This window comes from Pyxicephalus adspersus, chromosome 5, assembly GCF_032062135.1.
Source record: "Pyxicephalus adspersus chromosome 5, UCB_Pads_2.0, whole genome shotgun sequence".
NCBI lineage: Eukaryota > Metazoa > Chordata > Amphibia > Anura > Pyxicephalidae > Pyxicephalus > Pyxicephalus adspersus.
Genome location: NC_092862.1, coordinates 27,298,048 through 27,315,042, shown reverse-complemented (window position 1 = coordinate 27,315,042; position 16,995 = coordinate 27,298,048). Strand labels below are relative to the sequence as shown.

The 16,995-nt window shown below is 38.2% G+C and overlaps 1 protein-coding gene and 1 long non-coding RNA gene across 7 annotated transcripts in view; one reads left to right on the top strand and one right to left on the bottom strand.

Moving 5' to 3' along the window:
• The window catches only part of LRRCC1 (leucine rich repeat and coiled-coil centrosomal protein 1), a 53,955-nt gene that overhangs the window by 21,500 nt on the left and 15,460 nt on the right, over positions 1–16,995 (top strand). Inside the window, exons 1-11 of one of the 6 annotated variants that reach the window (XM_072410981.1) lie at positions 1,868–1,934; positions 2,136–2,199; positions 5,544–5,627; positions 7,059–7,264; positions 8,048–8,113; positions 10,833–11,000; positions 12,232–12,395; positions 12,882–13,097; positions 13,195–13,388; positions 14,490–14,688; positions 15,507–15,655. In XM_072410981.1, the coding sequence (XP_072267082.1) occupies positions 1,901–1,934; positions 2,136–2,199; positions 5,544–5,627; positions 7,059–7,264; positions 8,048–8,113; positions 10,833–11,000; positions 12,232–12,395; positions 12,882–13,097; positions 13,195–13,388; positions 14,490–14,688; positions 15,507–15,655 (1,544 nt within the window). In that variant the 5' untranslated portion in view covers positions 1,868–1,900. Of the gene's footprint in view, positions 1–1,839; positions 1,935–2,135; positions 2,200–2,318; positions 3,190–5,543; positions 5,628–7,058; positions 7,265–8,047; positions 8,114–8,368; positions 8,425–10,832; positions 11,001–12,231; positions 12,396–12,881; positions 13,098–13,194; positions 13,389–14,489; positions 14,689–15,506; positions 15,656–16,995 lie in introns of those variants that run through there. The other 5 variants (XM_072410980.1, XM_072410982.1, XM_072410984.1 and 2 more) reach the window with 5 other exon arrangements.
• LOC140330670 (uncharacterized) lies at positions 12,243–14,633 on the bottom strand. The gene is made up of 3 exons (XR_011920782.1): positions 14,495–14,633; positions 13,471–13,551; positions 12,243–12,375 (listed from the first exon to the last, which is right to left on the bottom strand). It is a non-coding gene; the product is annotated as an uncharacterized lncRNA (long non-coding RNA).

The following is a 16,995-nucleotide window of genomic DNA, read 5'->3' as shown; positions in this document are numbered from 1 at the left end:
GGATGATTAAAATAAAAGCCTTGTAATTAAAAGTAACCTGTCCCCATACACAACAGCCAGCTTATAAATAAGTGGCAATGCAATTACTTTTCTGCTGGCCCATGTTCTGCAATGTAGTCATGGTGCTGTGCCCTGGCCATGCAGCCAGTTGGCAAAATAATTGCTATTTTAAGCAATGAAATTTCCATTAACATGGTATGTACACCCTAACAATTAACGTCTCTTATTTAGTCCTATTGGGTCTTTTAACTTTACCATTGAATGCTTACATTTGTTGAATAATTGCAAACAAAATACTCAATGTTAAGTCTATTTCACTGCATGGCCTAAATGACCCAGTGAAGATTTCTGACAGCTGGGTTATAGGGCTCGATTTATTAAAGCTCACCAAGGCTGGAGAGGATACACTTTTATCAGTAAACCTGGGTGATTCAGCAAACCTGTCCTTTAGCAAACTTTATATAATCCAACTGTTTACAACAGCTTTGTGTCAGGGTTTCTACCAACAGGAACAAGAGACATTAGCAGAATATTCTAAAAAGTCACAAACTCTGGGATTCGTTAAGCATGTTTATTGCTAATGAATGCAATAGTGCAACAACTGTAAAACAAAAAGTGACAGCAATCTATATAACAATCAGCAGAAGGAGGATATCATAGGGCAAGTGCTACAAGGACACAGATCCAATGCTAAGGCAGAGGGAGACATGTGAAGCCAGAATAAATACAGTAATCCCACTAATAATGAGCCCCATGTGTAGCGTGGTTGCAGCAAGCAACCCCCCCGCAAGGCTCAGGAAACCCCTGCTATAATTACCAATATCCACAGCTTACAGTACACAGTCAAGGGGATAAATGCCTCTTACATTGTCGTCCAGTAAGAACAGATCATGTAAACACGTCAGTTGATTATCGCCTGATACAAATGTCAGGCTCACCTCAGGCAAAAATCTGACAGGGGTTGCCCAGTATCGTTATGGTACCTTCCGAGCACTTAAAACCCATCTTTTTAAACTTGCCTACCCATCTTCTTCTGTCTCTTAAAACCGTCACTGCTTTCCACCATTCCATATCTCCCCTCCTATTGTGTGTTACTTCCCCCACCTCCTAGATTGTAAGCTCTTCGGGGCAGGGTCCTCTCTTCCTGCTGTGTCACTGTCTGTATGTCTGTCCGTCATTTGCAACCCCTATTTAATGTACAGCGCTGTGTAATATGTTGGTGCTATATAAATCCTGTTTATTAATAACAGATCCATTAACTTTCTGTGTACACATGATCGCTGTATATAATCATTATGTATCATGTTTATCAGCTGTTCCCTGAGACTTTTTTTTTCAGGGGGGTTGTTCCATAATAATGTTGCTGATATGGGTTGTTTCACATCCTTATGGGCAAATAAATAGGCGATAAACAAACTGAGAAATACTTGACATTCCCTGCTACTGGGGTAAATGAATTCCCCCATACCCTGTGCACCCTCCTGCCATATACAGGTGAGGGAGAAGGCTGCATTACTCCCAGCCATTACAAACGTACAATAGTAAGGAAGAGAAGCACCCACGGCTCATGCTGTGCTCTCCATACAGGAAGCAGACCGTTATTTACAGTTTATTTACAGAGAACATTTTCACTTAATTGTGACAACAAAACCGTCCAACCAATCACCGACCCCAACCGTCACCCCATGGAACCTCACACAACACGCTGTTCTCATCTGCCCAATCACCGCTCTCTTCTCATCTCACATCTTGTTATGCTGAACCCATGTACGGCGCTCGCCTATTGGCTAGTCGCAGCACGTCACTGTTTGGGCGGAGTTGGGTTTCCTGGGAAGTGTGTGGTTGCCATGTTGCTGTCAACTTCCGGTATTGTTTGCGTTCAGCCGTTACAGAGAGCTGGATGTGTCAGGGCGGCTGCAAGCTGTATCGTGCAGGTGGGTGATTCCCGGTGTCATGCTGAGCATATGTGAAGAATTGATGATATACAATGTAGTATGAAGCACTCCCATCCTCCTAGTGTTATGGTGAAATGCAATGGGTTTATAGATCATAGGGAGCTAAATAATATTATTATTAATAAACTGGATTTGGACTAAAATTAATTTCCTAATACTCCCCCCCCCTCCCTCTTTTAGGAACCAGCATAACTGCACCTAGGCATGCGGACGCCATGATTCTTTCAGTTAGATCTCAAGAATGGTGAGGACTCCAATTCTTGCTGCAGCATCTAGAGAGATGATGTGGCGTGTTTACTGTTCCACAGGATCTCATCAATAAAGATCACACCATGGAAGCTGGAATATATTACCTATCCTTGCTGGAGGGTTGGCATGTAAAGATTTCACTTTGTACAAATGTGCAGGGAATCAGATGATCATTGCTGGAATCATACTTCATGATCCCTTCCAGTGACAGATGAACAAATGAACGCTGTACTCACAGCACCATTCTGTCCTATAGGGAGGATGATCGAGTGGCTCCTCACTGTACTCCGTTCCACAAGAGTAAACAGTGATCATTCAGATTCAGTCATTTATCAATTTATTCATCAATTTATCATGGTGGATTGATGAACAGCATCCAGGGACCGCTGTGTGCATATTCATGTCAGATTCCCACTAGACAAGCACAACATTTTGTCTGGGGCGACAAATGTCCGATGTGTACATAGCCTAAATCAGTGGTCGCCAACCTTTCGGACCTTACGGACCAATAAATTCATACATTTAAATCCCGTGGACCAATAAAGCGTACCTAAACTCAGAATTTTTACTTTACATAAAAGGGTAGACAATTTATTTAAAGTAAAAATTTTGTATGTGTTTTTTTTAAGTGCAACAAAAGGGTATAGCACCCTAACCTTAATTCTCAATTGCCTAGGCAATCAAGAATGAATGGGAGCGCAGAGCCTCCCGGCCTTGGGCATGTTCAGAAGCAGCCCGTTTATCAATAGGGAAAAGATTGCCGATCTCACACATGCGCAAGTTTTTCCTCCAATCTACGTCAACTCGATCCTGCGTCTGCGCAGTGCGAGATTGGGTGACGTAGGAGGAAAAACACATAAGAAGAGAGGAGAAGATGGCGGCGCCTGGTGCTCCCTCTGCACCGGGGCCGAAGATGGATACCGGGACGACAAGAGACCCGATGGAATAAACTTCCTGACGGATAGACTGATCTGCAGGATTGAAGGTAAGTGTGATTTTTGGGTTTACTTCAGCTTTAATATGAATGTAGTAGCAGGGAGCCGTGTGTCACTTAAAGGAACGTTGTTATGTTAACTTATGTATGTATTGAATCACTTCATATGTATATTTATTTATGTGTATATATTTACATATACCTAGACTGCTACAGTCTCAACATACCTCTGAGGAAGCCTACCAGGCGAAACGTATCGGGAAAACCAGACTGAAATGTTTAATTTATAACTACACGTTAGTGGTATTCTGTCCAGTAGCTACATCTCAATTCCGTGCCGATACAACAGAACTGATTATATAAAGTACGATTGCTGTATAATTATGTATGAATCTCTGTTTTATGAATACATAATTAATCTATAGTCTTAAACCCCCGTCTTTCTCTTAATTTCTTCTCAAAGGGGCAGAAACTTCCCCCAGAGTGATGTCATGATGCCAGAACCCCCCCACTCTCCTATCACAGGCTCAGACCTGCTTGCTAAACATCCTGGGGGGACAGTAGCACAGGGCTGTGGTTTCAGAAACGTAGGATGTGTGAGGATTAAATATGGAAGAGTTAGTATGATGGACAAGGAAGAGGGTGTAGAACTAAAGAATGAATGAAAGTGATAGAGGGATGAAAAAATGATGATAATGAATGAGAAGAAAAAGAGGAGGGAAATGGAGAATTGAATGAATGGGTGAGCAGAATGGAGGTGAATGCCCGGAAAGGTGATTGTGTCAGGGTAATTGCATGTGTATGTGTAACGGTAGCAGGGGGTAATTTTGGAGCACCAGTTGGTGACCATTGGCCTAAATCGTTCTGTCCTCAAGGGAAGTTGAGAAGTTGCATTGCATGGATATGTGCCTTCCTCACTATAGCGCTTTGTCTGCAGTTACAGTGCAGCTGCAAATGGGCCAAATGTGAACAAAGCAAGGTCACATATACCTGAAATTGTAATGGCGCCTTTGAAAGTAGAGTGGTAAAAAAGGTTGAAGAAGAACAGGGTATAGAACATATATTTGCAATGTTTCTTGGTATCTTCAGAGATGGTAAAGTACCAGCTCTACTATAGTTACATAGTTATAGTAAGTCAGGTTGAAAAAAGACATAAGTCCATCAAGTTCAACCAGTAGGCAAATAAACATATCCCAGATAGAAAACTCTATGGACATAGTTTGTCCAGAGGAAGGCAAAAAAAACCCTGGTACAATTTGCTCCAACGGGAAAAAAATTCCTTCCTGATCCCCTGAGGCAATCAGATGTTCTGTAGAACAACGGTTACTGCTATCTTTACTCTAAAGCTTTAATACCCAGTTATATTCTGTGCTTCTAGAAGAACATCCAGCGTTTTCTTAAAGCAATCTATAGAACTTGCTGAAACTACTTCCTGAGGGAGCTGATCCACATTTTCACAGACTTTACAGTGAAGAATCCCTTCCTTCTCCGGAGCTTAAACTTCTTTTCCTCCAGACGCAAAGAGTGCCCTCTTGTTCTTTGTAATGATCTGAAAGTGAATAATGGGGAAGAGAGTTCTCTTTATGGACCATTTAAATATTTATACAGGGTGATCATATCCCCTGCTAAACGTCTCTTCTCAATGGAGAATAGATTCAGTTCAGCTAATCTCTCCTAATAGCTGAGCTCCTCCATTCCTTTTATTAGTTTAGTTGCCCTTCTTTAAGCTACGTACACACGTCAGATTTTTATCGCTCGATAATCGGCACCGGCCAATTATCGGGCGAAAATCTGCCGTGTGTACAGTCGGTGTCGTCCATCGTCCGGATGACCGCCCTGGCGGATCCATGGACGATGGACGACAACCGATCCTAATGAAAGGGAAGGGGAGAGCGCGCACCAGGGTGCCGCTCCGTCGCTCCCCCCTCCCCATAGAGCAGAACGGTGCTGTATGTACAGCACTGTTCATGTATCGTGTAGTCCTTTGTCGTTGGAAAGGATCGTGAAAGATCCTTTTCAACGACAAAAATTGCAAGTGTGTACGCAGCTTAACTCTCTCAAATTCTACAATGTCCTTTGCGTGAACTGGTGGCCAAAACTTGGATAATTGTGAAATGTTTGATACACATTACTTTCACATAGATGACATCCAGTTGGGGGTATTAATATTATTATTAATAATAATAAACAGTATTTATTTAGCACCAACATATTTTGCAGCGCTGTACATTAAATACGGATAGCAAATTACAGTAACATTGACTTTAATATACATTTTCTTTTGTATATCGCAAAGTATAACAAATACATGATACCATGAAACAGATAACAGTGTTCAGGCAGAAAAATGAAATAAACAGTTGTCTTTGGAAATGATCGCTAACAATAAATCTGCCACATTTTAGGAACTGCTCATCATTCAGGAGAAAGATGGCAGATGAAGATCCAAGTAACAAAGAGCTGAGCTTGATGGATAAGCAAATTACAAGGTAAGCTATCAGACTACTACAGGGTAAGCTATAAGACTTAATCTTTTGTCTCTGAATAAAAACTTTCTCAAGCAATTTTTCATTTTACTGACACATCTATTTTCCTCTCAAGCTTTTATAGTAACAAAATGGCAACCAGTCAGCTCATGTACACATTTGAGATGGTTTTTGTTTGGCTGCTGGAGGTGGCTGTAATTTGCATGTTTGGTTTCTTCTGCTACATAGGGATCGTCTATATTATAACATATCACTCCCGCAGTAAACCTTTGATATTCATCTTCCAGACAGCCCTGAAGCGTAATGACTTTTGAAGGTAGTGGAAGGCCTGCATGACTGAAGGAGACAGGAAGCAGGCGGTGGGAGGGTTCATAGAAAAGCCCAGGAAGTTATCACAAGGGGGAAGACAGAGGTGAAGGTGATGTAGAGGTGGGTGGAGAATAAAGGGGTTAAAAGCCCAGGGATTTGAGAAGGACAGATCATTTTAGTGAAGAGACAGAGTGAGGAAAAGTTTTAGGTAAGTGCAGGAAAAGTAATCCTACCCTCCCGCCCTATTGGTTTATGAGTCTGGTGGGTATGCTACGGTGAGGTCCTCAAAGAAGGGACATTGCTGGTTTCCCTGACAAAATTTGACAGCTGGGCAGCAATCAGACAGGTAATTGTATTTGCAGAAGGGACATCGCCTGTTTGTTTCTGCAATAAGCACCTGCCTGATCCTATTTTTTGTAAAATGGGACTTTATTTCCACTTTAAATAAGCTACATAAATTACTAGAACTTAGGTTGTTGGCATATGGCATAGCAGACATGTAAAGTAATTTTAGTAAAGACATAGATTATTTTGGCCTCGTATGCCTAATGTAAACAGAACAAGGTTCATGTAGACCTGAATCTGTGATGGAATCTCTCAAAGTAAAGAAGCTTAGCATATATTTAAAATGTTTCATGGTATCTTCAGTAAAGTATAAGCTACTGTATCAGGTCTAAGTTACGAGTATTATGGGTGGTGAACCTTTTGCAAGCTTTGGAAATACTGCTCATATGATTAAAAGATTTTTACATATTGCAACAATCAATATATCCAAAGTATATAAGCAGCTGACATTCTCAACCGATAGTGACTTTTTCTTGGAAAGCTGACCTTTATCTCTGACCCCCCCTAAAGCCACGTCCTGGTCTTGATGGTAACCAGTCACAGTAAAGTACCAGCAGTAGGGCTTGGTAGATGGGAATAAATTGTACAAGGTTATTCTTTAAGGCAATAGTTACAATTTGTCTGGTAATTCAGCAACCTTCCTTCTTTAGTCATTGTTTTCCAAAGTTTTCACTGAAGGCAAATTGTTCTGTATCACATGGGTTTATGACAGGTTGGGTTTAAATGTACAAACTTGAATCTGTATGTGTCTTATGTACTAAACCTAATTTCTTTTACCAGCTTGTTGGAAGTTACAATGAACTCTGTCCTTCATTCAATCAATTTGCATTGTAATCAAATATCTAAGATTGAAGGCCTTGCTCACCTGCGCAATTTACAACATTTGGATCTATCATCCAACCTAATAAGTAGAATTGAAGGACTCGATTCTCTGATACATCTTCAAAGCCTGAGCTTGTCCTGCAACAATCTCACTAGAATAGAAGGTATGTGTTTGATGTTTTTCTTTTTCTTTTGTTATAAACACCACAAGCATCAGAATGCAAAATCTTGTGTACAACAATCGGTGAATCACTGAACAATTTACAAAATTAAATTATCTATTATTCAGTGCAGAAATTGAAAGAAAGCAACAAAAAATATTGGGACTTTTGATATACATGCTCTGGAGAAATGTACCATTTAGTTTATAAAAATGGAAAAAATATATACTTTGTTACATAATCGACAATACATAAACATTTAAAACCATACATATATTTGATTCATTAAAACCATATTGCTCATAGCAAAAAACAGTGACATACAAAGTTCATACTTTGTCTCAAATAACATGAACGCGTTTCACAGAAGCTATAGGTCTGCTTCTTCAGGATACAAATAAGACTTTAGCGTTGATAATCCTTATAGTGTATAGAGCTTCCCCAGATCTGAAATTGCTGTCAAACAGCAATTGAGGACTTTGGTAACAACATCTAAGCAGCAAACACACTGCCATTCCATATATTTGTAGGTTTTTTTCAAATTGGACAACCAAATGCCTCCTATTTCTTATCTTCCACTTCTATCCCTCAGATATTAGCTTTCAATGGATCACCCAAACTTTAGTCAGCCCTGATTTTTACATAATAAAATTACAGTATTAATACAAATATATATATTCAACAATTGTTTTCTGTTTGATTCTTAATCTCAGGTTTTATTATCGGTGATTGTTTTTAGTGATGTTTTTCAGCATCTAATAAATGTTTTTTTCTGTTTTGCCTTAGGGCTGGATAAGTTATTAAATCTCAGGAAGCTGAATTTATCTTATAATCGCATACATGACCTTAGTGGTAAGTGGATTTGCAACCTCTGTTTCCTCATTTTTTTTGTTAGAATGTGAATTGCCAGTGAGGCACTTTTATTAATGACCAGACATTTAAGGCGAGACGTCTTAATGCAATTGAACACTTTATCATCTGTGTTTGTGTAATGGGTTGTGACAGTAACATCTTTATGATAATATCACATCTCACACGTTCTAGAAATGATTTGTATTTTCAAGCCTTTTAATATATTGGTGTGTGGATGTGTTTTGTTCATTCCAGAGGCAGTCAAAACAAGTGTGATTCTCTTTTCTTTTTGACCTTTGCAGCATAATAGGGTAAGGTTCGTCTGCTTGGGGTATTTCTGTTATTCTAGCCTCCTTTTCACATATTTCTTAAGTTTTACCTTTTCCTCTTAAGGTCCTTTTTTTCTGTTATGCCTCCCAGCTGTTTATTCGTAGGATTCTCTTCTTCTTGATAGTTCCTATGCATCTACTTTCTCCTTTTTTGAACCTACTCAATGAAGCTTGCAATGCTATGTTGAAAATGAACGCCTCTTCACAGAAGTATTAATGATCTTTGCTGGACGCTCATTGCATCTAAACTCTAAACCCATAACATAGAAACAAGTCAATTTTAAAGAAGCAACAGTTGTTACTGGGAAAATTATTTGTTTATGGGGTCATCATATTTCCAAAAAGTGTTGAAGGGAAACATTAAGACACAGGTGTTCACTTGCATTACGAGCGCTGTACACACGCAAGATTCTCATCTGATAACGGTCCTGAGCCAAATATCGGACGAGAACTTATGCACGTGTGTACCTAGCCTAACTCACAGTGAGGATTTTATACAGTAACTGACACCATGCTGCCTAATAATATGTTAAGACAAACATCTGTCCTAATTGCATTTATTAAGATAATGTACCTGTTCCAACTTACATACAAACTCATGAACAAGCCTTCAGTCCCTATCTTGTATGTAACCCAGGGACTACCTGTACTGCTTAAACACAATTTACATTTATAGATGTTACCTATAACATGGAAAAACATCACTTTTTGAGTCCGGGTTAATTTTAAGTCAGAAAAAGGTATCACTTAAACCAGGGGTGCCCAACAGGTGGATCGCAATCTACCAGTGGATCGGAAAGGCAACGCAAGTAGATCGCGGAGCCCTGCCTTTTAAAATAAACTCTACTGTGCACAGGAGTTATAAGTCCAAGTTTGGGCACCCCTGACTTAAACCAAAACTTTTACATATATAAAAGAAATAAAAATGCTGTCTTGCTAATGTTTTACAAATCAATCATTTTATGGGTAAATATGTTTTTATTGAGGTTTACATCCAAGATATATAAAACAGTGTAGATAATGATCAATAATTTTATATCTACAGTCAGAATCTATAATAATATCTGTGTTCAGCATTCCTAGATTTGAGCTGAACGGTGTTTCAAAGGCTTTAAGATTTCCAATGCTTTGCAGCTGCTTTGTAGCTTTTAGTTGATTCGGATTCCCCTCAGACTATGTTTTGTTAGCTAGCTTTATTACTGTGCTTCAGCCTTACAATCCGTCTTTGCACAGGGATTAAATTAAAATCATGTCATGGAATAACAAAGTAAAAATCTTTTACTAAGCTCTGAAGATGGGGAAAAATACTGAAATGTAGATAGTAAAATGGTGTAAAGAACCCTAGTGACTGTAACACACAACTGATTGTGTACCACCTTTACTGCACAGGTTTTTTAAGTTATTTATTTTATTTTTTATTGGATAGTGAACTACAGCAGATTCTTGAGACCTTTTTGCTGATATTGCCAATTAATAGTTATGTCATTACCATAATAAATAAAGCTGTATATCTCATATCTTGCGCTCCATTGGTATCTGTGACACTGCTCTCTGTTGGTTTGCTTCCTATCTGTCTGACCGTTCCTTTCAAGTTTCTTTCAATGGTAACTCCTCCTCACCCACTCTCCTCCCTGTTGGTGATCCCCAAGGGTCAGTTCTTGCACCGGATCTCTTTTCTCTGTACACCTCCTCTCTCCGTAGCCTCCTTTGGCTTACAGTACCATCTGTATGCTGATGACACTCAAATATATCTGTCCACCCCTGACCTGTCTCCCTCAGTCCTGGATAAGGTTTTATGCTGCTTGTGAGCCATCTCATCATGGATGTCTGACTGATTTCTGAAACTCAACCTGGATAAAACAGAACTCATCTTCCCCCCTCTTATTCCAAATCTTCCCCTGACATATTTCTAACGGTTAACAACACTTATTGGTCCCGCGCCTTAGGCACGTTGTCTTGGCGTCCCCTTTGATTCTGCCTTCTCATATTCAGAACATTTCCAGGTCCTGTCACTTTCACCTGCGCAACATCTCCAAAATCTGCCCCTACCTGTCCCCAGAGACCACCAAACTCCTTGTACACGCTCTTATCTCCCATCTTTTAAAACTTGCCTACCTGTCTCTTTCTGTCTCTTAAACCCTTGTTACTTCCCACCACTCCAAATCTCCCCTCCTATTGTGTGATACGCCCCCCGTCCTAGATTGTAAGCTCTTTGGGGAAGGGTCCTCCCTTCCTCCTGTGTCACTGGCTGTATCTGTCTGTCATTTGCAACCCCTATTTATTGTACAGCGCTGCATAATATGTTGGTGCTATATAAATCCTTTTTTAATAATGTTAATAATAATGTTTATACCCACATCAGTTTTCAGTGTCTTGTCCCTGTTTTTCAGGATTAATTCCACTACACGGATGGAATCACAAGCTTAGTCACCTTTATCTCCATAGCAACTGCATTAACAGCATGGACCATGTACTAGAAAGCATGGTGGGATTACAGTCCTTAGCGCACCTTACATTGCAGCAGGATGGAAAAGGGAACCCTGTTTGTTTTGCAGCAGGTAACCAATGCAATCATTTTTCCAGTAGTTGAAGTTAACGTATGAACTAGTTGTGATGTCCACAGCAACAAATCAGCTTATCCCTCTTTATTTTTGGGATATATTGAATATTGAAGGATAAAGCTAATAGACAGTGTGGACTGTTTGTCTCCCATACACTTTTTGTTGAGCATTTTATATATTAGAAAGCTATGTTTTCAGGTTCATCTTGGTTATAAAGTGGAACAATCATGACATGCTAAAACTACCCACAGTGTAAAGATAAGAAAAAGTGACTATCATGGGTGAAATACACAGCCGTGGTCTAGAATACATTTTTTAATTTTTGAATGAACTTGAAAGTAGAAACATAGATTTTACATCTGCTTAGTATGCATTGTGCTGAGAGGTGCACTAATATAACCTGCTAATGAGGGGAAAAAATGGGGCTTGTCAAAAATGTTGTCCCCTTTATAACTGCAGAACCATTTTGATGCCCAAGTCCTCAGGTATGAGGCACTTTATACATATGTAGCAACTCTGTGTAATGAATGACAGTTAAATACAATGGCCTCTCTTTTTAAAAATTGGCCATAGACAGAATATTGCAATCTGTTATTTGGTTCATTTTACAATTTTGCAAACTTCAAGGACTTTCAGACTCTAACAATCTGGACAGATTGGGCATGATTTAATATGGTTCTCCAAGGTTGGGGAGGATAATCTATCAAGGGACAACCTGCGTGATCTAGAAAACCTGGAATAGGTTTTAACCCATTTTAGGTTTTCTGGATAACCAGATTCTTCATGATGTTCTATCATTTTCATTCTTGGAGAGCTTTAATAAATAAGGTCCATTGCAACATAGGCTACTAATTATGTACAGTTGCAGGAGGAAGGAGTAAGCGATGAAAGTGGAAAAACCACTATTAGGAATTCTCACTTTTCTACTCATTGGACAATAGTTTCTGTAGCATTCCTGTAGAATTAGATTGTTTCTTTATTAAGCTGAATCAACCAAACTGCAACATTGTCACCCCTTGTCCCTTCAGTACCAAAATGTAGAAAAATGTTATTGTTCTGCACTGCACTTTTATTGGTCTGCATTGTTCATTAACCTTGCACAAAATGTATGCAAGGAGCAAGAGGAGAGGCCCTAAAACTGTTCCTTTTAATTGATTATATATCATTTAGAGATTGTGTTAAATTGTATAACATCTAATTGGAAAAACTATTGTTTTATATATTTTAGGATACAGAGATGTGGTTCTTAGAAACCTCCCACAAATAAAAGCTCTAGATGGTATTGGTAGGGCAGGCGAGTCTGTTGTTGGGTTTGATTTAGATGACCCCAATCTGGATTTCCTAGAATATTTGATCAGCTGTGATGATGATTCTGGGAACAAGGAATTACAGGTACAAATTTTAATTTTAAAATTTTGATAATCATATATATATTTTAGTTACAGCATGTTTAAGATATAAAATATGGGAAATCAAATTTTGTCTTGGCATATGCTTTAAAAGAAACATAAACCACTCAAAAATCATCCTCGATTATCATTACAATTATATTTTACAAACATAACATATAAGACTTGCAAACATATATTCACACAAAGGTCTACTTATTGCAAACATGTCGATTTAAGTATTATTTAAACAAATACTTCTTCAGAGAAAACCAATTGTGAACCAAATCTTGTGTAGAGAAAAACAAAAAAATGGTGTCAACTACAGTACCATAAATTATGCAAAAAGCTGTTGCAAATTACATTATAGATGGTATCTCATGTTCAAGGGATCTGAAAATGTTTTTATATTTTAGAATATGTACCTAATGCAAATTCAAATGTTTGATTTATGTATGTTTTAAGCACTCCACATTTATTTTATAACCAGGATTTAGGAGGTGGTCGTGTCATAACACCTCGCATTGATCAGGTTTTGTTACAGTATCGAAAAAGACCTGCTGCCCCAGGATCAGGGTACTTAAGTAGTTGTATAGATGGAACAACTTCATCAGACCAAGAGTCCAGCAGGCATCATGATTCTACCAGCATTCTGCGTGAAATGAGAATTAGGAAGTTGGAGGAGCAGATATCACAACTCCTAAAGGTTTTTTTTTTTTTTTTTTACTTCTTGCCTTGGTTGGGGTTTCTTTTATAGTGAGGGTTTTTATCTGGCACTTGTTGAATGTAATGTTTGTTTACAGGCTCCACCACCCAAGCCAGAAACGTCTATGATACCTAGAAAAGACCTAGATCCCACAACCGAGAGTGACTATGAAAGTGGAAAGGAAAATGTAAAGACCTCTGTAACTAAAAGAAGCAAAATTCCTGCTCGTAAGAATAGCCAGGCACACAAACAAAAGAGTCTTCAGCAATCAAAGAACCAAGCTTCACTTAGGTATTCAAGTTTATGACCTCTCATTCCTATTATTTCTTGACCACAATGTACCTTTTTTGGTCCAAATGAGAAAAACACCTACTGTTTAATTATATCTTGCTGTTTGCGTTGAATAACTTTGCAGTAAGGAACTGGGAAATGTCAACTCTTTGTGTTCTCAAGCCTAAAGAAAAAGAAATGATAGTAATTTCTATATTGTCAAGGTAACAAATCCTAAATTTAGTCTGAGTATCTAAGCTTTGAAGAAGAAGAAATCTGGTCACAAAAGGGTTAAAATAATTAAATTATGCACGTAATATAATGTATATAATTATGTGCTATAGTAAGCTACTGAAAACAGCCTATTGGCTGGTGGCAGATGCAGTTCTCATACTTAACTTTGCAGGGATTTCAACAATAGGGCGATGGGGGACAAGCTGCAGTAACCTCCCAAATCTTCCTGGTATGTAGTTCTGAAACACCTGGAGGCAGAAAGAGATTCAACCTTGACAGGAAGGTTTGTGGGGTGGGGGATTTTCCCCAGCCCCTTTTAGCCAAGCGCACCACTCAGCACTTTTCCATACCCACCTGGCCGTTTCTGGGTGGCTACTGATAAGTTGGGTTACAATACAGGGGCTGCCACTCAGCTTAAGAAATGTTCTGGGCTGTTTAAAGCAACTAAAGACGAAGAAGGCAGCAGTACTTGCCTGTCCTATGGTGCCAAACTTTACTGTGTTGATTTTGTGAAAAAATATTCTGCATCTGCCACTTTGATCAGGTACCAGCAGCAGCTTCATTACAGGACATTTCGGCCCACAGGAAGTACCACAGTGCTAAGCAGGGAACCAGGCATCTGACACTTAAGAGGCTGATGCATAAAGTATTTCAGGAAGTTACATTCTCAAATGTGGTTGTAAGAGATTCTGTTTATTTCTATACTTTTATTTATATTTAGAAGTATTTAGCTGTGGGGTTTCTTACACTGGTATTTTTTTTATTCTCATGTGGTGTTCAGTTATATTCTATTACACATGGTTTTGTGATATAAATCACTTTCCATGGAGCTAAAGGTTACATAGACCAGGATTAATATATCATGTATTGTTATGCTACATTTTACAGTGTACCTAAGCAGAATGCATCCAGGAAGCAGAAGAGCCCCAGTCCACACAGGAAAGCACACAGTCCAAGCAGTGGATCATCAGAAAGAGCTAATACAGATAGTACGGAACAGGCCTCGCAACTTGTTGGACCTTTGAGATCTCTGCAAAAAAGACCAGAACCATCAGTATCCAATTCAGTGGAGGAATCTACTTATAGGGTAGGGAGTTACAGAAACAAGATGTATGTATGCATTTAGCTTTGTGCTATGCTTTACTGCCACTTCAATTGCAAAATTTTATAAAGCTCTCGAGAATATGTTGGAGGAATTTGATGTATAGGTATATTCTTTCAATTCATGTTTTGTGCATAAATCATCCTAAGACGCGCACAGGTTGAAGATGAAAAAAAAGGTATTTTTTGGAAATAGGAGTATTTACAGTGTATTTTAACACCAGTTAATACTATATGTTCTAGAAGAAAAGGAGGGCATTGCATTGAATAGGTGTCTGGAATCCAGCAAAAATTATTACAAGTCTGTATTACATTTTAGTAACTCACCCATACTCATTGTTGACCTGCTAAAGAGAATCAGGAAAAATAATGACATTTATTCTTTGAAGTTTATGAGCTTAATCCAGTATATTCATGATAATGTTATTTAAAAAGTAATTTTGAATGTTTTCAAATCTGCAATTTTTAATTAAAAAAAAAAAAAAAAAAAAACACTTGTAATTCTGCCATGATGTTCTTCTGGCAGGCATATAAATTATAGGGTGGCCTTATTTTGTCTCCCAGTTGTTCTCCTGCTTTGTCAGCTTGACACTTTACCATTAATGGTCTACTGTTGTCATAAACAGCCTATACCACAAAATGCAATGTTGCTGGAGTGGACATACAGTATAGACTGGAAGCAGCAGTGGAAGGTTAACAAAAAATGAAACATTTGCTAACAAATTTTAATTAATGCTTTTTTTAATGGAAAATGGTTTGAAGTGGCTATGATTTAAATCTGATTTAGTTTTGTTTCATTTGCAGGCACTTGTTCAAGAATTAGATCAGGAAAGAGAGCGGCGATGGAAAGCTGAACAGCTTGTTGTAAAACTAACAGAAAATATCAAAGAGTTGCAAAGTCAAGCTAAAGAGGAGAAAGACATCAATAGCATGGCAGTGTATGCTACTGATCGGTGAGGAAACATTATTGGACAGTCATCTTATTAGCATACATCTTTAAAGAATTTATAAATTAAGATAATTTTTAGTGATATAGCTTTCTTTGTGTTTTATTCTCTTTAGACAAAATAGACTGATATTTAATTGTTAAGAAGTGCATAAAGTGCAGTAACTCTTAAGCACACAGTAATTGTTGGGGATAATAAACTGTGCTGCTGGATTCTGTCACTCTACCTTTCCTTTAGAAAATTTGAGTTGCCTGGTTAGTACATTCTTCACCACTGACTTGTAAAACATAGTTAGATTATGAGTTCTGATTTTATTATTTATTCACCATTCTATAAAGTAGAGCCATAAAAATGCTATGAAAAAACCTAAAGTTTAAATGCGTATTCAGTGTCCACCTGGGCCAGGGCCTGTCAATATTTACAGTCTACAGAGTACTCTAAAATCCGAACTGTTTCTGTTGCTTCTGCATCTGACCTGGCCATTTGGAGTAATGGCTAAACCTTCATATTTATTGCAGCCATTATCATCCATGTATGCAGGAGGGCAGGAATTCTTAAGTACATCGTAGCTGGAGGCTATAAACACTGAAGACAGGGAGTCTGCATTTAAACACTGAAAAAGGAACATAGAGGGATAGGATACAGTGGTTACTTTAGAGTGAGTATAGGACGATAACTTAATTTTGATTTTTTAAGTCCTCTTAAATCTACACTTTTCACTTTAACATAGCACCTGGAGATTCTGCCTGAAGGTCCTTGTTCAGAAGCTTTCTCTTATAGGTTGATAGTTTCAGTTTACTGAGCTGACACCTGTTACGCAGACATAATTTACTGTTGTCGCCATCATTGCTTTTAAAAAGTCTGTCCTGAACAATAATGTACAGCCAGCACCATAGGTGCACATAGACCGTGGCTATATATATATATATATATATATATATATATATTACGAGAAGAAAGATGAAACTGGAATGCGCATTAGTGAGTTAGACACATAAAAGATCATATGCTCTTGGGTGTCCATCCAAATCTTTTATGCAGCAATACCTCCTCAATTATGTATACAAGCCTGTGCTGGAAAAGTCTGGTGAAAGAAGACAGACGTCATATACTATTATATAGCAGCTAAATTGCAATGAAATCATGTTTAAGCATAGGCTATTCTTCCTAAATATAAAAAATAAAAGGTTTGACTCGGCTTGTTGTTGAGCATATTTTCTATGTATATTTTTTTTTTTAAAGTACATTGAATTTAAAATGACATTTGGATTTATGAATTGATGGCATTTAATATTATATCTTTTTCCATCACCTGATGAATCTTAAAGGAATCTTGGAAAGTGAAT